Consider the following 26,704-nt stretch of genomic DNA (forward strand, 5'->3'; position numbering starts at 1 on the left):
AATAAAACCAATATACAATTTCAGGTATAAAACAATAAAACATAAATAATTTACAATTTAAAACAAAATATTGGTGCTATACAGAATCTTAAAGCATAGGCAGATCAGATTGTATTAGATCTTCTGTTTATCTCTTGGTGGTCCTTCTGGTGGAATTGCCCAGCAGCATAAAAGTGGCAGCCTTCTCCCCCTAGTTACTAAGTTTAGTTTTACAAGTCCTGTGGAATTGGGAGAGATCCCGCAGGGCTCTTATGGCCTCAGGGAAAGAATTCTACAGCATTGGTGCTGCCACTGAGAAGGCCCTGGCCTGTGTAGCACCCAGTCTGGCCTCCCTACGTCTGGGGATGGACAACAGATTTTGAGTTTCCAAGTGCAGTGCTCTCTGGGGAACATATGGGGAAAGGCGGTCCCTTAGATAGACAGGTCCTTGTCCATATAGGGCTTTAAAGGTCAATACCAGCACTTTGAAATGGACTTGGTACACAATAGGCAGCCAGTGAAGCTCAAGACTGTATTGTTTCGGATGGCAATGGGAGAGGGCTGCCACCACATCTGGATCCATAGTGCTTTCATTACTAACTGCCCAGGATCTGTGCGCATGAGAAAGAAAATATTATATGATCTGCCTGAAGTAGCACTATTGTTATTTATCTGATTGTTTTATTGTTTTAATATTGTTTGTTTACTGTCTATTTTATGCTTTTAGCCACCTTGAATCTGTATGGAATAGGCAGGATATAAATATAATGTAAATAAAATAAATAAATAAATTTCAACACTGGTTGAATGTGCTCCCATCAAGGGAGCCCCATTAACAACTGTGCCACAGCATTCTGCACTAGCTGCAGTCTCCAAGTCAGAGTCAAGGGCAGCCCCATGTAGAGGGATTACAGTAGTCTATTCTCGAGGTGACCATAGTGTGAATCACCACTGCTAAGTTGCAGTGCTCCAAAAAAGGGGCCAACCACTGTACCTGCCGCTGATGGAAAAAAGTGGACTTGGCAGTGGTTGCTACCTGGACCTCCATAGAGAAGGAGGGCTCCAGGAGCACTCCCAGGCTCTTGACTTTCAGGGCTGGAATTAGTGGCATTAGTGGCATTAGTTGGCAAGGGGTTCTTCTTTCCCAGGCCACTGTGACTCAGATAGAGAACCTCCATCTTCATCAGACTCACCTTCAGTTGACTCAGCCTGAGCCAAGATGTCACAGCTTGTAATGCCAGGTCCAAGTTGTCCGGGGTGCAGCCAGATTGGCCACCCATCAATAGATAGAGCTGTGTGTCATCCACATATTGATGGCACCCCAGCCCATACCTGCTGACAATCTGGGCAAGGGGGCACATGTTGATGTTAAATAATATCGGGGACAGAACTGCCCCTTGCAGCACACCATGTGTGAGTGGGTGTCTCCAGGACAATTCTTCCCCTATCGCCACGCTTTGTCCCCAACCTTGAAGGAAAGAGGTCAGCCATTGCCAGGGGGACTCCTGAATCCCCATGTCAGTGAGGCGGCTAGACAGTAGCTGGTGGTCAACTGTATCAAATGTGGCTGACAGATCTAGTAACAACACCACTGTTGAGCCGCCTCGATCCAGATGTTGCAGGAGGTCATCTATGAGGGCAACCAAAACCGTCTCCATCCCATGACCTGGACGAAAGCCAGACTGGAACGGGTCCAATGCAGAAGTGTCATTCAGGAACCCTTGCAACTGAGTCGGCACAGCCCGCTCTATAACCTTACCCAGAAAGGGTAGGTTCCACACTGACTGGTAGTTCGTGAATTTGGCTGGGTCTGTGGTTGACTTTTTCAAGAGGGGGCATACCACAGCCTCTTTAAGAGGTGTGGGAAAGATCCCCTCTAGAAGGAATCTGTTGATAATCACCTGTAGTAGTTCACATAGTGTTGCCTGGCTAGCTTTCATTAGCCAAGACGAGCATGGATCCAACCCACAGGTGGTAGGATGCACAGTAAAAAGGGCCCTGTCAACTTCTTTCAGACTGAATAGAGTGAAGGAATCCAGAATCAGACCAGAAGATGTGCTCGATGCCTCGAGTTTGCTCACTGAATCAAGTGTGGTGGGCAGGTCATGTCGGAGTGATGAGACGTTATCTGTGAAAAAACTTGCAAAAGCCTTGCAACCTATTTCCAATTCCCTAATATTTTGTTTACTTTGTAATAAGGTTGTTAATGGCTGAATTATGCTAAATAATTATGCTGGGCGTGATGTTGCAGATGCAATCTGGGTTGCAAAGTAAACCTTCTTTGTGGCCCAGGCTGCTGTCTCTTAGGTCCATATAAATGACCTATAAGATGTTCTTGTCACTTCACCATGAGTGCATCGCCACTGCCTCTCTTGTCTTAGTTGCCATTTCATCGATCGCAGCTCCGGGGTATACCATGGTGCCAATTGTGAGCTGGGATGAAGCGGACGCCGGCGAGTGATCTCATTGATAGCTGTGGAGAGCTGGTTATTCCAGGTCTCTGCAAGATCATCCAATGAGTTGCCAGAGGGCCAGGGATCCCACAAAGACATCTGAAACTGTATAGGGTCCATCTGGCTTTGAGGGAGAGCTAAAACCTGCTCTCCACCTAAACAGGGCAGGGATGGGATAGTCAGACCGGCCCTCAGGCCATAGTGGCCCGACCATGGCACTGCATCTGCAGAAATCCGGTCCACTACAACTCCCATTGCAAAGATCAAATCTCGCGTGTGCCCAGCCTGGTGAGTGGGGATTGTTATACATTGGGAGAGTCCTAGTGCCACCATGGATAACACTAGGTCCACCACTTGACTAGAGGCTGCGTCCTCAGCATGGACATTGAAGTCACCCAAGATTATTAGTTGAGGTCACTCCAAGGCCCAGCCTGCTACAGCCTCCCTCAGGAATGGTAAGGCACTGGCCGGCGCATTAGATGGATGGTACATCAGTCAGATTGCCAAACTCCCCCCAACGTCCCACAGCAAGCTGACACACTCTATGCCAGTGATCTCTGGAGGTGGGAGCGCCCAGAAGGAGGAAGCCTCTCGTATGAAGAAAGTCACCCCTCCCCCCTGCCCACTAGTCCATGTTTGGTGAAGGACTGAGAACCCAGGAGGAGCAACTTGGGAGAGAGCTACTGTCTCCCTGTCTCGCACCCAGGTCTCAGTCATGCAGGCCAGGTCCATATCCTGCCTAAGCAGGAAGTCCTGCAGGACTGAGGTCTTATTATTTATGGACCTGGCGTTGCACAATACCAAGGACAGAGGTGAGTACTTCCACTTGGCCCCCATGTCTGCTATCCTTGGGATGGGACATAAGCTGGAAGGAGAGCGAGCCTTCCTATGTTTCAGTCCCCTTCCGTTCCCAATTCAGCTGCTCCCACCACTTAAGATGGCTGCTACAGAGCTATTCTAGGAAGAGTTATACCCCTCTAAATCCTTAGAAGATCAGTAGGTGGATGTTTGGTTGCCTGTAGTTGCTAATTTGAAATACTGGTTACAGCTAAAAAGGCAGTATCAGAGGTCAAGTGAACTTTCCAAAATGAAAAAAGCATCAATGACATTTTATTGTATGCAGTTGATCCTCACCTTTATACTCAGAATATGGTAACAAGGTCAACAAAGAGCTTAATTTCACAGCACATGATAATTAGAATGTAAATTGGACATGTTCTTTTTTTTTTTAACTGCTGTTGGTCTTTAAACACTTGCAGGATCTTTTAAATATATCAGTGGTATAATGACTCATTATGTATTTAATAAAGGCCAGCGTCAAATTCATTGCCTCTTACACAAATACCTCAGTAAAAAGATAAAATCATTAGGAAGTAATCTTGTTCCTGCTTTAAAAATAATATACAGTTCTTCAGCTAGTACAGATATGCACGTATAGTATTAATAGCTTAGGTTGATTTAATGAATATGATTATAGCACTTCATGTCTTTATCTCTTATGGAATATATATATTCATCATTATCTGAGATTCAGTACTGCTCCTTACATAAACAGGGTTTCCAAGGTGTCTTCTGCAATGTCTTTGAAAGAAGCCCTGGAGCCAAAGAACTTCAATGTAATGTGTTTTGTTTCTAGGTAGTTATGAAAAATAGTGGATCTTTTAAAAATATATATTTAATAAAGAAAATACTTAGAAAAAACACATAACATTTTCTAAAAATTCAATGATTTTCACAATCTTATGTACAATCTATACAATAAGCCATAAATACTATGATTTTTTTCAAAATAAATATATCCATTCTAAGACCAATGAAAAAAATTACCAAATCTCCATACATGCAATACCAAAATACCTGAAATACATTCTGGTATCTTCTCCAACCAGCTTGGAGGTGTCCCCACTAACTACCAAAAAAGATTACACTGGGAATCATAAAACTTGTATGCACAAAACCTATGCCAGGAAGGAGCTGTAAAAAGTAAGGGAACCAGGTGAGATTGAATGAAAAAGCTGGCTGAATCAGATCCTCATCTGGATCCTCCCAGCTGTTATATAAATTTTAACTACATGTCTGGTAATCCAACTATGAATCTCCAGAATAATATTAATTTGATCTTCAGTTCCATTAAACAAACAAAAATAGTAGTTCATGAGCTGGGCTGGCAGAATGTATTATTGCAAAATGTGTTGTCCACTTGGAGGAACACTAAACAGCAGTTCAGTGACATCTAGTTTCAAAGATGTTCTAGATGTTCTAGCTTCAAAGTATGTAAATAAGCAAGGCAGAGAAAAAAAAGCAATGTCCTAATTTTTTTCCTCCTTTATCTGATTAATGAAACATTTGTTCTAATGAAATATTCAGTAACATGTTCCAAAGTAAAATTATGTTTGCTGAATTTGTTTATAATGTAGGTTGTTCAAACAATTTTTAAAAGCATCTGCTATGGCCTCTAGTTCAGAAACTTCCAGTTTATAAGCTTTCTTTACCGTGCGTGTTCATTTTCATATTATAAACATCATACTATCTGTTAAATAGAGCAAATTAAGGATGCAAAGCATAGTTAGCATGTATATATGCATATCATGATAGTCGTCAGACTTGCAAATCGGAGCCTGGGATCAGCTTGAAATTACATAGGAAACCAATAAACATGTATTTTAACTTAGGAAGTGAAGTACAAACACATCTGTCAGTGGAAGTCTAAACACAGTATCAGCTTAGAAGGGATATACTCTGTTTAGGATTGGACAAGTGGGGCCAACTAAAAAAATTCGGCCCCACCCTGGCCGGGCCGCAAAGAGGCTACGCACCGCAGGGCTGCGTTTTGCCTCCACGGCAGGAGGGAGCCTTGAGAGTTTCCCGGGCATCCGGGGCTGCGTGTGGGCGGTGTGTTGGGGCTATATATAGCCCCGACCCCACTCAGAACTATGCAATTTGATTGTGTTCTCCGCGAAGTCGGACGCACGCTGGGCGTCCGGAGCCAAGAGCAAGGCTTGGAATAGCCGGCAGCCCCCCCTTGCGGGCCTGAGAACAGCGGTGGTTAGCGCAGCATGGAGCAGGCTCATCGGCGAGGACACTAGGCTGGGCAAGCCCCCGCCTGGGAGCAGCTTGAAGGAGTGGCGCTGTTGGGGGGGTGGCACAGCGACGTGCTGCCCGTGGTACTCAGGCCCCTCTGGGAGACCTTATTGCGGGGAGACAGCTACCTGAGGGCGGTAGGCCTCAGTGGGGGGCATAAGACGCTCTGGAGCCCCCTTACCCGCTTCAGGCTGTGGGGACTGAGAGAGGACGGGCTTAGTTTTTGGCAAGGTTTGGGTGCTGAGCTGAGATGTGAAGCAGGTTAAGGGGAGAGAGAGTGGACCAGTAGCTACGTCCCCCCTCCAGCTTTCTTCCCCCTTCCTCTGTAAACTGGGTGGTTTTTTTCTGGCCAAGCAGCGGCTCGGCTATATTAGGGTGAGGGACCTCACCCCCCCCCCCTTTCCCTATTGCACTTTTGGTGTAAGGCAGGTTACTGGTTACTATGGGACCAAAGAAGGGACAAGGTTCGTCAAAGGGCAAGCAACCGGCCAAGGGCGGTAATAAGAGGGCTCGCCCAGAGGAAGAACAGCAGGACGAGAGCGATACGAAGCAGGCCATCATAGAGCAGCTGAACACCTTGGAGAGAGAAAGGGGCATGGCTGGGGCACCTTTAACTTGGTCGGGTTGCCATAGGGCTTTGGGGCGGTCGGGGTCTCTTACTTTTGAAAAAGAGGTATTGGCACGACTGTCTGCCTTGCAGGAAGGCATGGGCTCAAGGATGGCCCCCGACCATAGCCAGGAGGCTGGGACAAGTAAGGACGTATTGCAGGATGATCAAAGTGGGGATGCGGAGGTTATAGAAGAGGGCAGCAGACGGTTCTGCCAGTGGCAGTGGCAGTTATGCCAGCCAGAGTTGAAGGTAAAATTGCACCTACATAACACTCGCAGGTGTGGCCATGGGGGCCATGGGGTTGCAGTGTGTCGCCGGGACCTTCTAGTTTAGGACAAGCTGCTACAGTGTTTATTTTTAGTTTAGTTTATTTACGATTTATATCCTGCCCTTCCCACCGAAGTGGCTCAGGGCAGCTCACAGCACATAAAATCTAACATAAAAGTATTAAATTTAAACATTTTACACAGTTAAAACATTAAAAAAAAACATAACAGCAGTCTGTTAAAACTACACTCAGTTTCCAATGCCGGTTAGTTATAAGCCAGCCAGAAGAGGGCTGTCTTACAGGCCCTGCGGAACTAGGCAAGGTCCCGCAGGCCCCTCACCTCTTCTGGCAGCTAGTTCCACCAGGAAGGGGCCATTACAGAGAAAGCCCTGTCCCTGGTAGATTTCAGGCAGGCTTTCTTTGGCCCAGGGACAACGAGCAGATTTTGAGTTCCCAATCTCAGTACTCTCTGGGGAACATGTGGGGAGAGTGGCAGATCAATGTGGGCAGTGGGTTTTTCCTGCCCAACCTGGCCCGGTGTGGGCTGCGGGAAGTTCCACTGCAGGACAAGCACTGGGTAGCACAGTGGGGTGGAGTTCACCACCGGCGTTATCAACAGGGGCAGAGGCTGCCCAGGCATCTTCAGTATCACCAACAGTTATGGGGATCCTCCCTTGGGGTTGGCACATGGCAATGGCCCAGCCTATGGGGTGGCTGGGTACACAAGGGAATGCCTGGGGTTTTTCCCCAAATCCTTATGGGTCGGTGCCTTTTCTGGCCCTCCCCTTCGGGGATCCCGCTATGCCATTAGGGGACCATTTGACCCCCGCGACGCGGGAGAAAATATTGAGGGGGGAATATATTGATGTGCTTAGTCTTCTGTACAGGGAATTAGAAAAGAAAAGCAAGGAAGAAATGGACGAAAAGGAGAAAGAAAAGCTTAGACGCAGGAAGGTTGACCACACATGGGCCAATTGGCATCCTGGTTTTCTTATATACACGGGAGTCATCGCTAGGGCTGAACCATTGTTCCAATATTGTGATATCATATATAGGGCTTACACGGATTTTGTTGGAGCTGCATGGTTGCAGTGCGATTTAACGTTTAGGATGAGGGCAGCACTTAATGCAGCCTTACCATGGGACCAAATCAATCAGCAGCTGTGGTTGCAGCTCATGGCTGCAGCGAAACCTAATGCGGGGGACAGGGCTGACAGTGGGCACTTGGTGCATAAACAACCTGGCATTCCCGCAGCGCGCTCTTCAGCGGGCCAGCCAGTTCAACCCTGGCTGTTGTGCTGGGAGTTTACTTCTCAGGGAATGTGCTCCCGTAAAGCATGTAAGTTCAAGCATGAATGCCCGGTATGTGGCAGGCCCCATGCATTCTCAGCATGTAACAAGACTAAGCAGAAAGGGGGAGGTAAGCACCATGGGGGCGGAGGCAATTCGCAGACGCCTGGAAAAGGGGCCCAGCCCTATTCGGCTGAGGGTTCTTAGGCATTTTCTGGAAGGTTATCCCAGGGTAGTGGATGGAGTCTACTTATGGGAAGGATTCACTGTGGGTTTTAGGATTCCATTTCAAGGGCCTCGGGCGCCTTGTAGGGCTTCTAACCTTCATTCTGTTGTAGGGCTCGAACATGTGGTCAGAGAGAAGATTGCGAGGGAATGTTCGGAGGGGCGAGTCATCGGTCCATTCGACGAACCCCCATTTCCATGTTTACGAGTTTCCCCCTTGGGAGTGGTGACCAAGAAGGTGGCAGGTTAGTACAGGTTGATTCACCATCTGTCATATCCCAGCGGTGGATCGGTGAATGATGGAATTCCCGACCATCTTTGTTCAGTTCGGTACACTTCTTTTGACCAAGTGGTCAAAGTAGTGCGGGGGTGTGCGCTGAAAGCGGAAATGGCCAAATGCGACATTAAGTCGCCGTTTCGCCTTTTACCAGTACATCCAGATGATTTTGAGTTGTTGGGGTTTAAGTTTGATGGGAAGTATTACATGGATAGAGCTCTGCCCATGGGCTGTTCTATATCATGTGCTGCCTTAGAGAGGTTCAGTTCCTTTTTGGAATGGCTGCTGAAGGACAGATCTGGGTGTAATGAAATGGTTCATTACCTGGATGATTTTTTGTTTGTGGGTGCGGCGGGGACCAGGCGGTGTGCCCGACTGCTCGAATTGTTTATGAAGCTGACCGCGGAGCTCGGTGTGCCATTGGTTCATGAGAAAACTGAGGGCCCAGCGACACGGCTGATGCTTTTGGGCATTGAGCTGGACACATTACAGCAAGCCTCTTGACTTCCGGAAGAAAAGGTCCGGCAGTTTAGAAAACGGCTGTCTGCGCTTAGGAGGAAACACAAGGTGTCGCTGTTGGAGTTGCAGCAACTAGTCGGGCATCTCAATTTTGCCTGCAGAGTAGTAGCTCCGGGCAGGGCTTTCCTTCGGTGCCTGTGCAATGCCATGGGGTCCCTGCGGCTACCCCATCATAGGATGCGTATAACGGCGAGTATGCGCAGTGATTTGGAGGTGTGGGAGACCTTCTTGGAATCTTTCAACGGGGTGTCTTTTTGGCAGGAGGACAGGAAGGTCGAAGCAGACCTTCAGATTTCCTCGGACACAGCTGGTTCTACTGGTTTTGGGGTCATGTTTCAAGGGCATTAGTGCGTTGAGCAGTGGCCTAAGGAGTGGTAAATAAACGGCCTCTGCAGGAACTTAACCTTTTTGGAGTTTTTTCCTATTGTTGTGGCAGTTTGGATTTGGGGTGAACTGCTGGCAAACCAGGTTGTGCACTTTTGGTGTGACAATTTGTCGGTGGTACACGTTATTAATTCACTATCTTCCAAATCAATACCGGTTATGAACCTGGTGAGGGCTTTTATGTTGCATTGCCTTCAACTTAATGTGTTGTTTTTAGCAAAACATGTTCCTGGTGTTTGTAACGGGGTGGCGGACGCTCTGTCTCGCCAACAGATGGAGTGCTTCTTCCAGCTAGCCCCGGAGGTCGATCCACAGCCGGTTCAGATGCCCCAGGACCTGTGGCAGCTTGGAAGGTGAAGCCGGTAGGGCAATTTTGCTAGCTTTGGCTCTGAATACATGGAAAGCGTATGAGCGGGCCGCGCTTCAGTTCAGAGCCTTCAGACTTTTGTCAGAGTTAGAGGATAGCTGGCCCATTCCAGTTCAGCACCTGATGCAGTTTTGCGTGCATCTTAAAGGTAAGGGACTAGCAATTAAGTCCATTCGGGGCCAGTTAGCCGCATTGGCTTTTATTGGTAAGGCCCAGGGGTACCCGGTGGAAGTCGGGGACTTCAGGTTGAAGAAGATGCTTGAGGGATGGTCCAAGGAACGGGGGTCATGGGCGGATGCCCGGCAACCCATTTCTCCATCCATATTGAGGGGGTTGTCCCAGGTTTGGTCTGAAGTGTGTAGTTCTAACTACGAAGTGGCACTGTTCCATGCAGCAGCACTAACGGCATCCTTTGGAGCCTTAAGGGTCTGCGAGCTGGTGCAGTTGTCATGGAATGATCAAACTGACTGGGCGTTGCAGAGCGGGGACGTCAAATTTGAGGGTGAACATGCGGTGTTGCAAGTCCGGCGGTCCAAAACGGACTAAAGATGTAAGGGTACCAAGATCACGATTGGTCCCTGTGAGGAAGCCGGTCTTTGCCCGGTCCAAGCGTTGCAGCACTATTTGAAGGTTAGGGGGTACGCCAAAGGGCCGCTTTTTTGCCACGAGGGTGGCTCCCCCATTACCAAATACCAGTTTGGGGCTGTTACTTCTAGGGCCTCAGACAAGTTAGGCTTGGCGAGGTTTAAGTTTAGGACCCATTCTTTTAGAATTGGGGCTGCTTCAACTGCTGCTGCTATGGGCTATTTAGGTCCGACCATACAGAGGGTGGGCCGTTGGCGTTCGGCAGCTTTCCGGGCTTATGTGCGCCCACTGGTGTCTCCCTAGGTGGTTGGGGTTTGGCGGTTAAGGTTAAATAGTTAAAGTTCAGTTGTGTTTGACTGTTTTCTCATTTCAGGTGTTGTGTTTCAGCAGGGGAGGCTGCGGATCCTCATATGCAGGCACAGTATGATTTTCTGGGTGGCCCACTATGCAAAGAGATCATCGTTTGGAACCCAGATGGAGTTGAGCGAGTGGGCTGTGGTTGAATGGCAGGGGCACCATGGGCTAAGATGGCCAGGGCTCTTGCCATTGTTGTTTCCTGGAAGGGCCAGTTCCCCGCCTCATATACTGGTCATCCACTTGGGTGGGAATGACTTGGCTGTTGAAGGGGAAGGCCCTCTCATTGCAGGCAGTGTTGGATCTTTGGGCCATTGTGCGGAGGTGGCCTGGAGTCCATATAATGTGGTCCGCCATCCTTCCGAGAAGAGTCTGGCAGGCTGCCTGGGACCCTGCGGGGATTGAGCGGGCCAGACGGAAGGCAAACCGGGCCCTGTGTAAGGCCTTGGAGGGAGGTCTGGGTACCTTCCTTCCCCACCCTGGAATTAGGGTGGATTTGGGAGAGCTTTACCGGCCAGATGGTGTTCATCTGTCGGACGCGGGGAACTGGGCCTTTTTAAGTGATATTCGGCAAGGGCTTCGGGTGGCGTTAGGTCACCCAGTGGGGCACTAATGCCTAAGCAGAGGCTTGGCATTGGCGGTGGCAGAAGGAGCAAGGGGTTTATACCTTGCAGGTGAGCACCCAGGCCACTGCACATGTTAGTGCAGTCGATATGCAGGAACGGCAGATGGGCTTTACGGCTCAATGCTGTAGAATGCGGATTGTATTCATGCCTCCCACTAAATTTGCCTCCTTCTGGTGATCGGGGCTGAAGTTGAAGGGGAGGGTAGTTTTTGGCATGGCCGGCCTGGCATTAGCCATAATCTTATGGCTTGTGCCGGGGGTTAAGAACATAAGAGAAGCCATGTTGGATCAGGCCAACGGCCCATCCAGTCCAACACTCTGTGTCACACAGTGGCAAAAAAATTTATATATACACACACACTGTGGCTAATAGCCACTGATGGACCTGTGCTCCATATTTTTATCTAAACCCCTCTTGAAGGTGGCTATACTTGTGGCTGCCAACATCTCCTGTGGCAGTGAATTCCACATGTTAATCACCCTTTGGGTGAAGAAGTACTTCCTTTTATCCGTTTTAACCTGTCTGCTCAGCAATTTCATCAAATGCACACGAGTTCTTGTATTGTGAGAAAGGGAGAAAAGTACTTCTTTCTCTACTTTCTCCATCCCATGCATTATCTTGTAAACCTCTATCATGTCACCCCGCAGTCGACGTTTCTCCAAGCTAAAGAGCCCCAAACGTTTCAACCTTTCTTCATAGGGAAAGTGCTCCAGCCCTTTAATCATTCTAGTTGCCCTTTTCTAGACTTTCTCCAATGCTATAATATCCTTCTTGAGGTGTGGCGACCAGAACTGCACACAGTACTCCAAATGAGACCGCACCATCGATTTATACAGGGGCATTATGATACTGGCTGATTTGTTTTCAGTTCCCTTCCTAATAATTCCCAGCATGGCGTTGGCCTTTTTTATTGCAATTGCACACTGTCTTGACATTTTCAGTGAGTTATCTACCACGACCCCAAGATCTCTCTCTTGGTCAGTCTCTGCCAGTTCACACCCCATCAACTTGTATTTGTAGCTGGGATTCTTGGCCCCAATGTGCATTACTTTGCACTTGGCCACATTGAACCACATCTGCCACGTTGACCCCCATACTCACCCAGCCTCAACAGATCCCTTTGGAGTTCCTCACAATCCTCTCTGGTTCTCACCACCCTGAACAATTTAGTGTCATCCGCAAACTTGGCCACTTCACTGCTCACTCCCAACTCTAAATCATTTATGAACAAGTTAAAGAGCATGGGACCCAGTACCGAGCCCTGCGGCACCCCACTGCTTACCGTCCTCCACTGAGAAGACTGCCCATTTATACTCACTCTCTGCTTCCTATTACTCAGCCAGTTTTTGATCCACAAGAGGACCTGTCCTTTTACTCCATGACTCTCAAGCTTTCTAAGGAGCCTTTGATGAGGAACTTTATCAAAAGCTTTCTGGAAGTAAAGGTAAACAACATCTATCGGGTCTCCTTTGTTCACATGTTTGTTCACCCCCTCAAAGAAATGTAACAGGTTAGTGAGGCAAGATCTTCCCTTGCAGAACCCATGCTGAGTCTTCCTCAATAACCCGTGTTCATCAATGTGCCTACTCATTCTGTCCTTGATAATGGTTTCTACCAACTTTCCCGGTATTGAAGTCAGACTGACTGGCCTGTAATTTCCCGGATCTCCTCTGGAACCCTTTTTAAACATGGGGGTGACATTTGCTACCTTCCAGTCCTCAGGAACGGAGGCAGATTTCAATGAAAGATTACAGATTTTTGTTAGAAGATCCACAAGTTCAACTTTGAGTTCTTTCAGAACTCTCGGATGTATGCCATCCGGACCCGGTGACTTATTAGTTTTTAATTTGTCTATCAGTTGTAGGACCTCCTCTTTTGTCACCTCAATCTGACTCAGGTCTTTCAACACCTCTTCCAAAATTAGTGGTTCTGGGGTGGGCAAAAAGTTCTCGTCTTCCACAGTGAAGACGGAGGCAAAAAATTCATTTAGCCTCTCAGCCATTTCCCTATCCTCCTTCAGTAATCCTTTTACCCCATCGTCATCCAAGGGCCCCACTGCCTCCCTGGCTGGTTTCCTACTTCTAATATATTTGAAGAAATTTTTATTGTTGGTCTTTATGTTTTTTGCAATATGCTCCTCATAGTCCCTTTTTGCCTGCCTGATCACAGTCTTGCATTTGATTTGCCACTGCCTGTGTTCCCTTTTACTAATCTCACTTGGACTGGTTTTCCACCGCTTAAAGGAGTCCTTTTTACTTTTTACAGCTTCCATTACTTTGTTTGTTAACCACGCAGGCCTTTTCTTATGCCTGTTTGTGCCTTTCCTAACTTGTGGTATGTATTTTATCTGAGCTTCTAGGATTATAGTTTTAAATAGTGTCCAAGCTTCCCCAAGGGTTTTGACCGTATGTACCTTTCCTTTCAGTTTCTTCCTCACATGCCTCCTCATCTCAGTGTATTTACCCCTTTTAAAGTTAAACGTGGTTGTGGCGGTCTTTTTGGACAACTCCCTATTTATACAAACGGTGAAATCAATAACATTATGATCATTGCTCCCAAGAGGCGCAATCACTTTTACATCTCTCACCAAGTCTTGGGCATTACTTAGGACCAAATCCAGGATCACCCCACCCCTGGTAGGTTCTGAGACCATCTGCTCCATAGCACAGTCATTGAGAGCATCAAGAAACTCAATCTCTTTCTCTCGACCAGAACACATATTGACCCAATCAATCTGCGGGTAGTTAAAATCACCTATTACGACACAGTTTTTACATTTAGCCGCTATCTTTAAGCCTTCCATCATGTTATAATCGTCCTCTCTCTTTTGATTTGGTGGGCGATAACAAACTCCCATAGTTAAATTTCCTTTTGGGCCCTCTATTTCAACCCAAAGCATTTCTAAAAGTGAATCTAATTCTCTGACCTCAGTCTTACTGGACCATATATCCTCTCTGACATACAGAGCCACCCCACCTCCAACCCTTCCCTCCCTATCCTTCCGATATAACTTATATCCAGGAATCACCGTGTCCCACTGATTCTCCTCATTCCACCAAGTTTCTGAAATTCCCACAATGTCTATGTTTTCTCCCAACACTAAACATTCCAATTCACCAATTTTACTTCGAACACTTCTAGCATTTGCATACAAACATCTATAATTTCCCAGGCAAGCTAGGCCCGCCACCTTCCTCCTGCCGCCTCTAGACTCTGGCAGACAGTCCATACTGTTTGTCACCTTCACAGTGGACACAGTGGGTTGGGTGGCTCACCCATTATTGGACTTGGCGGGGTCATGGGAAGACCCCAGGGCTTGTCCAATTGCAGGTAGTCCTTGCCGTGTTAGTTGTGTTAATTAAATAAAGTGGCCCATTTCCCAATATATTCTGCGTCAGCCTCTTTATTCCGACTGTGGGGGGCAAATGTTGCAGACTGTTGTGGTTAGTTTTCATTAGTGCTGTAATTGGGAGGGCTCCCCTTTTCTATGTTGCTTTTGGCATTATGTTTTAAAGACTTTCATAATTTTTGTCAGTACTGTAACATTCCCTCCCATCCCTTGTTTTACTGTTTCCACTAATCTAATCAGATAAGAGGAGAAAGTAGGAGACATAGATGCTTTTTAAAAACTGTTCTCAGCAGCTATGGTTGGAGGAATGAGACAGCTCTGTGAAAGCCATACATGTGGTGAGTAAGGGAAGTGAGTAAAGTTTGGAACCAACCTTTACATTTTCCCATTTATAATAGCTTGCTTGTTTACCTTGGGCACAGTCAGGATGAGATCATAGTCACTTTGCTTGTGTGAAAAAAGGTAAAGGTAGTCCCCTGTGCAAACTGGTTGCTTGTGTGAAGGGAGGAGTAAATGTTTTGAAGTGTGCCTTGTTGACTTCTGTAGTGAGAACAGGGCCTTTTTTGCAGCAGGAACTCCTTTGCATAATAGATTACCGCCCCCCCCCCGGCAGATGTAGCCAATCTTCCAAGAGCTTATAGGGCTCTTCTTATAGGGCCTACTGTAAATTCTTGGATGATTGGCTATATCAGGGGAATGTAGCCTAATATGTAAAGGAGTTCCTGCTCCAAAAAAAAGCCCGGAGTGAGAGGATTTTGCTTATATTTGCCACCTCCTCCCTCTTCTCTCCTACCCACCTGTTTGTCTGTCTTCACTTCCCATCAAAGGAAGAAGAAAACCATGCTGCTTCTTCCTTGTCCTGACTACCACCATTTCCTTCGTGCTGGGCAGCAGTATTAACAATCCAGCTGCTCTTTTCTCAATCTTCAACTCTGTTTGCCCATTCACTTACCTGCCCTCTCTTCCTGAGAACACACCCTAGCTTTCTAAGAACTGTTTCTGTTGTTATATGTTGCTGGGAGGACAATGGTTCCTGCCATTGTTTGTTTTTAACCACTGTACCCATTTTTACTGATATAGGTTTTTTTCTACAAGCCTAGAGTGTCTTCCATGTTTGCTGAAAAACTTATTTCTGTGTAAACAGCCCCAGTCTAGAGATTTAGGTATCCACGGGTAGGGGCATAATTGGCTATTAGATGTATAGATTGTTAGAGGCAAAGTGGTATTAGAGCCAGTGTGGTGTAGTAGTTAAGAGTGCTAAATTCTAATCTAGATAACTGGGTTTGATTCCCCTCTTCTTCACATAAAGCCAGCTGGGTGACCTTGGATCAATCATAGTTCTCTCAGAACTCTCTCAGCTCAACCTACCTCACAGGGTGTCTGTTGTGAGAAGAGGAAGGAAAGTGTTTGTGAGGGCTCCGAGACTACTGAAGAGTGAGGTATAAAACCAACTCTTCTTCTTTTATGTGAAAATTTTCCTTCAATTAAATTATATACATGCTAGCTGAAATCAGATCTACTCAGAAGTATACTCAAGTCTATTCAATAAGACTTACTCCCCGGAAATTGTACTTAGGGTAGCACTAATAGAATATTCTAAAATGTTAGTTAATGAAGGGCTTAGACAAATATGTAATGTCCAATCAAATCACACACATATTTTATATAGTTGTTTGGATTCACTTTGAGGCTCAAGGTACTTGGAAGGAGTTGGAAAGAATGATAAACTGCAAAGAGTAAATAGGATCTGAAGAAATGTGCATGCGCATGAAAACTTTGTTAGTCTTAAAGATGCCACTGGACTCAAACTTTGTTCAGACCAGCTACCCACCTGAATCTAGGATTAGTTCTGTATCACATTGTCAGCAGCTATCATTTTAGCTGTAAAAACCTGACATTGGAGTGAGACAAAAATACTGATGAAAAATCTCACTTTTTATATTCTGCACATTTTTAATGCCTGTTCACAACCATTGTTCCTCCAATCAGCTGCAGCTGGAAAGGGAGAAACGGGATCTTATCCCCTTTGTCTAGGCAAAGGAGCTGACGTTCCCTCACATTGGGATATGCATACAAAATGTCCATCATGTTAAAAATAATGAATTGCAAAGGAATGAATCCACACTGAGGCACTGTGATTGGAGTATTTGTATGTATTCTTTATCCCTGTTGCCTGCCAGTTTGCAAAACAGCCTTTCATAAAGGGCTGCAACAAACCACTGATAAGGGTTTCGTTTCCTAAGCCAGTAAAAATAGTTGCTAGTCATATCCCCTTTTTTTGTGCACCACTGGTAAACAGGAGTAATAACAGATGTTGGAAATAGTTCAGTCTAGGTTTCCTTGGAAAACAAGAATCACACTGACAAGTGAACAAACAAAATATGGAAAGGCATAATGTGTAAAAAGTGAGCTACTGAATGAAGCAGGAATTATTTACAATGTAAATAAGCACATAATATTTCTTCGTGATTTTCAAACAAGGCTTCTTCACAGGAGTTCACCTATTTTGCATTTTAGTATTCTGGCTATGTCCAAAATGCTATACAAAACAACTAAACATTACTTTTACTAGTAAATCTCTATATTGTATAAATTCATGTATTAATAAATTTCTTTTACTCTTAGTGCGACTCTTTTCAGAGCCAAACTGGCTGTATGAGCAGTATCATTAAAGTAAAAGTGTTACAAATAAAAGTCTGTGAAATTTCAAGCTGCATCCAACTTTTATTTAGTAATAGTGCTGAACTGGGAAATATGGAGGCTAGGAGTACTAATTTCAGTAGATGCTTTCTCACTGGCTAGTCTCAACAGACAGCTAATTACCATGTCTTTGGCTTTGGTGGTCTTCATGTTTCTCTCTTGCGATAGCTTCACGCTGATTTGATCTACATTGTTCATGATGAATTCTGATGCCAAGATCCGAGTGGGAGATGCACTGTTGCCCATGCCATCCATGATATACTGCTTGTAGAGCTCCACCACTTTCTCCTCCAAATAGTCATTCAGTATTGAATTAGAGAGGGGCTGCTGATGCTGCATGATGCTGGCTACTCTCCAGCATGATGAATACCCTTGAGTTGGCTTGCGAAAGACCTCTGTAGGTGGCACTGATATGGATTCCATTGGTGGTGGGATCTCTGATGATTCCAAAAATGGACCAATTCCACTGTCATGATTAAAATCTGTTTTTACTGAGCTCATGGGCATCACCTGACCCCCAGCAATATGCAAGTCATTGTAGTTTTTGCAAATACTATTACAAGAAGATGGAACAAGATAAGTGTCTCTGTTTAATGTAGATCCTATGCAAATGTCCACAGCTGGAGATGTTTGCCTTTCAAACACTGGGTTTTGAGTAGCTTGTGTCAGTGATTCCTTCTGTTGCCCACTGTTTCTGTTTTCTTTAGAATAGACAGAAAAGATGAATTTGCCAAAAGACCTGCGCCTCCAAAACAGATTTCTGCCCTGTGTTTCCTCTGTGGACTCAAAAGTGATGTCATTCAAAGTAGTCATCTCATGTGCCGCCTCTTCTCCTTGCTTGCTGCACAGCTTGTAATTCAAGTGATCATGATAAAGAATCCTGCAGAGATATCCTTCTGACAACATTCTTTAGACAAAATAAAGGAAACTTGGAATCAGGCGACTGGCATGAACATTCTTATTGGAAAAAAACTATGGGTGTTTTCGCACTCACGTTTTACTGGCGCCACGACCCTCCTGACGCCGGCGAATCTGCATGGATTTCACACCAGAAGCGCCGGCGCACCCAGAAGCGCCGGCTACTTCCGTCGCTAAGCCAGCGCAAACGTTTTCCTGCATCTTTGCGATTTGCGTTTGCGCTGGCTTAGTGACGGAAGTAGCCGGCGCTTCTGGGTGCGCCGGCGCTTCTGGTGTGAAATCCATGCAGATTCGCCGGCGTCAGGAGGGTCGTGGCGCCAGTAAAACGTGAGTGCGAAAACGGCCTATTATTCACCAACCTATCACAAGATCTCACATCACTGACTTCTTTGAGTTCTGCCTCTTTCTCAGAGTTTATACTGTTGTGATCAATTTGTGCTGGGCAAACTTTTCTATGTCTAGATCTTAACTGAATTTCCAGTTATGGGTGACATCCTCAGCATTCAAAGAAGCTAGCTTTTTATTGAGAGTTCTAAATTAGACCACAAATAATGCTTAGCACAGGAGTTTGGAAAATATGATTCAAGAGTGGGGGAAGGCATCACTTAGGCAAATGTGCATATTGTACAGAACTGTGCCATGCACTATTCTGACTGCTTGTTTCTGCTAATATTATCACTTACCAATAGTATGCATGTGATTCATGCCTAAAATGTCACATTCATTGGCTAACAATTACTAACATACTCTTGTATGTCATTGTCTCTGACCAGAGTGGTATTAGCATTTCTTATGGGTTAGCCCTGACTTCAGTTTTAACTCTTGCAAACTTTTGTCTGCAACGAAAGCTTACGTTCTGAATAAAACTTCATTGGTGTTAAAGGAGCACTTGACTCCTATTTTGTTCTTGACTTTTGTCTATTAGCAGGGACATGTATCTACGAATGCTTATATCAAAAACTCCTAAACACATTCTTTTGGCCAGATACTTCAGAGTAAGGCTTTGGGAGAAAATCTTTCCTGGTCTATGAGAGACATAAAATGGATTGTTGAAGGTAGATTATCCAAGTTTTAGGATATTAATAGAGCAAGTAGAGGTTGGGTTTCTGTGGGAATGAAATGTTCACAAGCCCTTGTTATCAGCAGTGCTTTTTTATTTGCGCATGTCACTATTCAGTAGGAATAAACTCCTGTAAAGCTAAATATAGTGAATGCATGATGGCAGCTGCTCAGTCAAACCAAAACAAGAGCAACTTCTCCATTCCTTTGCACACCCCTATCCAATTGGCAGGTTTCCTCCTGCACTATGCTAAACTGCCCCATGCCAGCTCCCTCAAGAAAAATTCCTGGCTTACAGGGCTGTTGGAGGCACAATTTTGAAACTCTCCACCACCACACAAATTGCAAAGATTTGCTCAGGCATTTAAGCAGGCTGATCCTGCCCCCCCTCGCCCCCCACTGCCATCAGCTGATGCTCAGTGAATCTACATTCCATCCTTTTTGGAGGAGGCTATCTTGGATTAATTTACAAAGTCATATTTTTTTCCTGTATGCATGGGTTGTTACCAGTATGTAGAGACACCTACTTGTCTGTGGATGGCCTAGTAGTTTTACTGTTTTCATCATCCATGCAGGGGCCAGCCAATTTTTTTTTTTGCTGGAAATAGTGGTGATTATTATGATACTTCCATTTTTAAATATTAATGGTAAGTCTCAGCTATTTGGAAAAAATGTCTAAACATTGATAAAGGTTAAAATAAATATACCCAAACATATTTTAAAAAATAAAATATAAAACAATTATTAAAATTGCTTTTTCATTCATTTTATGAATGAATATAAAAGTTAAACCTAGTCACTGAGTAATTTATATTTTTATTACTACCAAAAATAACATTAATATACTAATGGCAGGCAAATGGATAAAAGATTTATAACAACCCTAGAAAGGAAACAATCTGTTTTTTACTTCTGCTATTATTACCACCAAGCCAAACAGAGCTTTTTTTCTGAGAGGATGTGGTGGAACAGAATTCTGGACCCTCTTTGTGGAAACAAAATTCTTAAAAAATATTGAAAAGTTTATGAGTGGCACCAGTGTGTTTTTCCTTCATTTCCCGCTTGAGAGTTCCAGGACCCTCTTTTTCCAGAAAAAAAGCTCTGCTGCCACCAATATATTTTGTTAAGAACACACACATTTTATGTCCAAAGGCAAAAAATCTAATGTATTAGTAAAGAACAATATGGCATCAAAAACAGATTTGGGTTAAGGGCCAGTAGAAATTGGGAGTTCATGATGGATTAACATGTACTAGCTATCATACACTTATAAACACCACTCTGAAGCTTTTTCTGGGCTGCTATGAGATAGCTTGGACTGCAAGAAGATCAAATCAGTCAGTCCTAAAGGAACTCATCTCTGACTGTTCCCTGGAAGGTCAGATGCTGAAGCTCAAATACTTTGGCCACCAAATGGGAAGGGAGCATTCACTGGAGAAGACCCTGGGAAGGACAGAAGGTAAAAGAAGAAGGGGACGGCAAAAGATGAGATGGCTGGACAGCATTATTGATGTAACTAACATGAATTTGAGTGGACTTTGGAGGATGGTGGAAGACAGGAGGGCCTGGCGTAACTTGGTCCATGGGGTTGCAAAGAGTCAGACTCAACTGTGCAACTGTACAACAAAAATGAGATAGCTTGAGGTCTAGAGACAGAAAGTCTGTTCCAAGCATGAATAACACTGCAGCAAATTATATGAATGGATGTGCGAGAAAGAGAATGGCACAATGAAAGAGAATTGCAGATGAGATGAGCTTGCATGCAGTAATACACATAAGATTGGAAATAAGCGAGATGAGAGAACAGACATTGTCAGGGCATAGTGATTTAGATAAATATTAGATCATTAAATGTAATCACTAATTATGGTAGAGGCAGGAATTGTGGAATCAAGGCTTACACAAGCTGCCTTAATGCCTTGCTGCATGCTGAGAACTGCTGTCTCCAGTCAACATTGATGGATGTTTATCTCCTCTTCCATTCAAGATATTTTTGTTGTTTCTATTATCACTGCTGATAACATGTAGTTCCCTGGAGTGAATCACAGTCATTTCTCTTTCTGTACTATATTATGGGAGAAAAAAAAGTGAAAGAAAACTGTGGGTTTTATTATTCAGCATTGGGCGAGCAATGGCTCATCCAGTGGACAGATTTGATACCTGACCAAATGCCAACCCTGCAAGGCCAGACTTCTTGCAATGTATTTTATCCCCTCTGAGATATGTTAAAATAGCCAGTCAGGTCAAGGGTGAAATACTGGTGCATTAAGTACCAATTTGACCTTGGACTTCAGTCCTTCAAGGAAGGGGAGGGGGGAGAGAGACAGAGGGATAAAGAAAACAAAACAAAAAGTCCATTAATGAGCAGCCTTGTTGTTACCTATAGCAAAGGAAACAAGATTAAAACGTACTCATTTCTGAAAATGGAGGTAGGGAGTGTGGAAGTAAAGTTGAAAAAGAGTGATCCAAAAATGGGAGCATAGGTTCTGTGGATGTGAGCCCTGCCTGTGTATAGGGCTGCCAAAAGCGATTACGCTTCTTCAGACAAAGATTCAGTGCTAGTCAGATGTTTAGAATTAATTCACTCCTCACTGAATTTGTTCTGTATTGTTGCATGCCTTAGGTAGGTCCCTGCCATCCTTTACACCCCTTCTTGGAGTAATATTGAGACCCACTGCTTACTATATGCCCTTCCTAGAGATAAATGCATAAGTGAGCAGAGGAAATGTGAGCAATACAAGAGGAGGCATAGCATTTTCTACAAGGCCTGTGTGGAAAAGTCAGTATTGTCAACCTACTGTTACTCAGCTTTTCGGTGCTGCAGAAGTCTTGATGGTGATAAATGGTGATTTATTTCTTATATAGAAGATATATATTTTTAAAGTCAGTGCAGTCACATATATAAGTACAGACAGACAGATGATGACCTTTACTCTTCTGTTTTTTAAACAGAGGTTTTTAAACAGAGGCTAGATGGCTATCTGACAGCAATGAAGATCCTGTGAATTTAGGGGGAGGTATTTGTGAGTTTCCTGCATTGTGCAGGGGGTTGAACTAGATGACCCTGGAGATCCCTTCTAACTCTATGATTCTATTACATTTATATGCCTTGGAAAAAAACAAGGTAAATTTGTCCCATTAAAGGATTCACATTAGCACGAGAACATAAAATTTCTTTGTGTATGACTTAGATTTAATTTTCACATGAGTTTTTATGTAATCTTTTTTCTAAAGCAAGTATATTTTTCTAGTGGAGAATGGTGATTGTTTATGAAATGGTTATCTACTATTGGAAAATGAACTAACATAGACATATCTTCTTCAGAATAAATTGAATTATATTTGCATGACATTAGATACCTGCATACTGTTTCATACTTTTAAGGAACATAGAAGATAGTTGTCTATTTATAGAATAAAAGCACACATAGGGATTACAACACTGTCATTCTCCCACCATTAACAAGTGTTGTTGATTGCAGACATTCACCAATGTACAACTGATTTCTCAATAGGTCACATTTAATTTGAACCATGTTATAGTTTGGATAGTAGGCATAAGCAAATGTAGTTTGTTCTTCACTGAAATCTTCTGAACATTATCACAGGCCATGCACAGCAAGAAGACAAATTAAATAAATCAAGGCAGATGCAAGAAAAACAATTTATGTAAGAACATCCCAGTCTCACGTACCTTCAAAAACTGAGCAGCTCCTTTAAGGCAACAGATGTGCAGCAGTGAGTAGTGAAGTACAGAAATGAAGTGCAGAAATGCTTCACAGCTCTTTACCTGTCTGAAAGTTTCCAATACAACCCACCCACACTTGTTTCTGAATGTAGCTGTTGACTACCAGGTTTCATTTACAGATGGCAAAAGCCTTGTCTTCAATGCTTAGTGATACAAGGTTGTTAAATGGAAACTCCCTAAGCAAGACAGAGAAGGAGGTTTAAAAATGGTGACATACCACTTCTGAAGTTTCCTTCCTCTTTTTGTAACCACATGAAACCCTTTTCTGAAACTGTTCATTATTAAAATAAGTTTGTTGCTAAATGATATGCTTTTGGTGATGTGTATAGTTTTCTGTATTGCAGTCAGTGAGAAGTGGTAGTGAGCAGCTGCAACACCTAGTTGGAGGGACCTACTGAAAGCTGTTCACATGCTGGTTGGCGAGACTAAAAACTCCTCTGCCTGAGTCAGTGAGTGGGATCAATGTTGCTGGCCATCCAGCTTATAGTCACAATATATCCCCTGTTAAAAATTAGCTGTTAACCAGGCATTAGTTTCAAGAGTACAGCCATGTTGGCCTGCAATAGAAGAACTAAATTCAAGTCCAATAGCACCTTAGAGACCATCAAAATTTGGTCTCTTCATCAGATACAACTAGGAAATGTACTATGTGTATCTGATGAAGAGAGCTTTGGCTTTCAAATGCTTATACTCCAAAAATCATTTTGGTCTCTAAGGGTGCTATGGGACTTGAACCTAACAGCAGATGTTATTTCTCTACTAAAAAGCAGGGTAGGGATGCTTTGAATATGGCTACTGAAAGGAGTAAAGCTTAACTCTGGTGACTTGCCTGAGACACAAAGTTGTTTATGCAATTAATGGTTATCTTGGCTAATAGAAAGGAAGTGCTGAAACAGGGCAGAATAGCAAGTCAAAGAGGAAAATGTTGCTGTGTGGTGTAAGAGGCTACTTATGGAAGAGGGGGGGTAGAATTTCTGTGACCAAGCTGCTTAGGGGCCTAATTGCTGGCCTTTCTCATATGCTCTGCAGCAGATATTCTAATCCTCTCTCCAGGTTCCAAAAGCTGAGAATCCATCTTCTCCAAAAGCTGAGAATCTCACGGCTTTTTCTGAAGTGCAGGTTAGTGCGTCTTACCAAGAATGAGAATGTTTTTAGCTGCAATATGCCTTTCACAATTCAACAAAAGAAGAGTGAGACCATAGCAGGCTTGTTCCTTGTAGATGTGTTTGCCATAATAAATTTATCTCAAAGGGGATATCAATTTATCTCATATTGGGGACCAGGGCCCACAAGGGTATATCCACGGGGGCACAAGACATTTGTACATACAAAAGAGCCCTTCGTGTGCCATTTAGCTAAAATAAAAATGGATCTTCATCAGTTTTCTATGAATAGAGGCAGGACAAACTTCACCTCAAGTGAAGGTGACCACATTGGTTTGTTTGCTTGTTTTTGTTTTAAAACAGAAGTTTATAGAACTGCTGTCACCATGTAGCTTCCTGGGCATTTCAGAGCACTAGCCAGAAAACAAATAGTTCAGCCCAGGAACTTCAACTGTTTAAGTGGCTCCAAGGAGGTTAAGTCCTAATGCAGATATATCATAGTTACTTCTAGTATAAAACTGAACTGTTTTTCACTCTGCTCTCCAATGCGGAAGATTTCAGCATTAACAGATGGGGTGCTAGGGGAGGAGAGATTGCTTCCATGGGCAATAATAGCCATTAGTGGTTTTCAGTTGAATATTGGAAATTCAGGTTTTCCATGTTGTTTCTCTTTTTCTATTCCTATTAGCAGTTTTAGCAGTTTTTTCATAACCCTTCTCACTTCTGTTCAGCAGGCCTCTATTTAAAAGTTATTAACCAATATTGAAATGTTTTGCTGTCTCCAGTGCAAAGTCCCCTTTCAATAAAAGGGTAAGGTTGATTAGAACTTGGGTCAGGGACTTTTGATGTATGGCCCTATAAAATCAGCGTACCCTCTGAGACTTTTGTGCCTATACCTTGTAGACAATGTACAGACAAAAACATTTTTGTTCTTAGACTTCCTTTTAAAGTATCGCTGACAAAGGTCTCATTGGATGTGCTGAGGATGTGAGAAGACTAAAGCCTCTGTGAAACACACATAGGTCGTTTTCGCACTCACCTTCCGCCGGCGCGACCCCCCTCTTCACCGTGCAGGATCTGCGCGGATTTCGCACTAAACGCTGCGGAGCAGCCAGAAAAGCCGGAAGCTCCCGTCGCAAAAGCCACGCAAACGCCAAACTGCTTTTTGGCGGTTTCAGTTTGAGCGGCTTTTGCGCCGGGAGCTTCCGGCTTTTCTGGCTGCTCCGCAGCGTTTAGTGCGAAATCCGCGCAAATCCTGCGCGGTGAAGAGGGGGGTCGCGCCGGTGGAAGGTGAGTGCGAAAACGACCATAGTTTACCACAAGTGTTTTAAAAAGGGCTATCCAGTTTATGACAGCAAGGGGAATGAGGCAGGGCTTTAGGGTTGCCAGGTCTGTGTTGGAAAATACCTGGAGACTTTGGAGGTGAATCCAGGAGTGAGCGGGATTTGGTATTGGGAGAGCCTCAGCATGGTTCAGTGCCACATACATAGTCCACCATTCAAATGCCATTTTCTCCAGGGGACAAACCAACAAAATGGAATCACAGTTCATATTACTGGCAATACAAAAAATAAACACTGTGATATACAGGCTAACAATGTTTAGTAAAACTTTTTAAGAGTCATGTAAAACTATTGTATGTATTATAAAGAAGTACAACTTTGCAACAATACAAGAAGGGTCCATCCCATGAGCACCCAGATATAAGCTTGTCAATGACTTCCTCAGGAGTGTTCCTATTTCCTTCAAGGCTCTTTTTACAATTCATAGTCAATGCTTTTTGCAGCATCTTTACTTTCTTCAAAAACTCTCTGCCTTGGTTCCCCTCCCACACTGTAGAAAAAGACTGTCATTTGCCTATGTAAAGGCTGCAGGGAGGGGGGAGGTGACGGAAAGCTGAAGTCAGAGGGACAGAGAAGGAGATAGGGTTGCCAACTCCAGGTTAGGAAATTCCTGGAGATTTAAGGGGTGGGGCCTGAAGAGGATGGGGTTTGAGGAAAGGTGGGATTTCAGACAGGTACAATAACATTTCCCCCTGAGGAATCAATGTTGCCAATCTTGAAGTGATGGCTGGAAATCACTAAGAATTGCAACTGTTCTCCAGATGGCAGAAATCAGCACCCCTTGAAGTGAGGGAGGAGAGTGAATGCCTTCACTTGGGTGGGAAGATGGCAGGGGTGAGGGGGCACTTGCCCAGAGTCTCTTTCTAGGGCCCATTGTATTTTTATTTTTCTTCACAATGGGCCTTATTCCTAGTATTTTATGAATTACCAAGCTCGGCCATTTCTGCATCCATCAGACAAGATCCCCAAGTCAAATTTCTCCCTCCTACTTATTGCAATGTCGGACTACATCTCTCAGCACACAGTGCATCCAAATGTGTTGTTTATATACTAGTGATCATACCAGGTTTCCTCTTAGATTTGTAGGGTTACCAACTATTCCTGGAGATTTGGGGGTGGAGGCTGCAGCGAGTAGTTTGGGAAGGGAGGGACCTCAACACAGTATAAGGCCACAGATTGTAGCCTCCAATGCAGTCATTGCCTCCAGAGGAACTAATCTCTGTGGTCTGGAGATCAGTCATAATTCCAGGAGACCTTCAGGCACCCCCTGGTGGTTGACAACTTCACTTGTGAATCAACTACTGCTTTTCATTTTCTTTTGGAATACAGCAAGTATTCATAAGCAGCATATGAGGTATATACTACTTTACATCAAGCCCACATACCAAAGTGACAGCTGCCACGACCACACACCCACTCACAAATGAATGCCAGACGTTTCCTATGGGAACTGTGGCAATTGCCCT

At 44.4% G+C, this 26,704-nt stretch overlaps 1 protein-coding gene across 1 annotated transcript; it reads right to left on the bottom strand.

Moving 5' to 3' along the window:
* Positions 1-17,071: 17,071 nt before the first annotated feature.
* Positions 17,072-22,805, bottom strand: TASL (TLR adaptor interacting with endolysosomal SLC15A4). The gene is made up of 2 exons (XM_060235123.1): positions 22,739-22,805; positions 17,072-17,974 (listed from the first exon to the last, which is right to left on the bottom strand). Exon 2 carries the CDS (start codon positions 17,971-17,973, stop codon positions 17,092-17,094), a length of 882 nt encoding a protein of 293 aa, XP_060091106.1. The 5' UTR covers position 17,974; positions 22,739-22,805; the 3' UTR covers positions 17,072-17,091.
* Positions 22,806-26,704: the final 3,899 nt, after the last annotated feature.

This window comes from Heteronotia binoei, chromosome 3 (assembly GCF_032191835.1).
Source record: "Heteronotia binoei isolate CCM8104 ecotype False Entrance Well chromosome 3, APGP_CSIRO_Hbin_v1, whole genome shotgun sequence".
Lineage (NCBI taxonomy): Eukaryota > Metazoa > Chordata > Lepidosauria > Squamata > Gekkonidae > Heteronotia > Heteronotia binoei.

What these genes read in the sequence shown, in the direction of transcription:
- TASL (XM_060235123.1), bottom strand. Translation starts at nt 17,973, where the DNA reads ATGTTGTCAGAAGGATATCTCTGCAGGATTCTTTATCATGATCACTTG.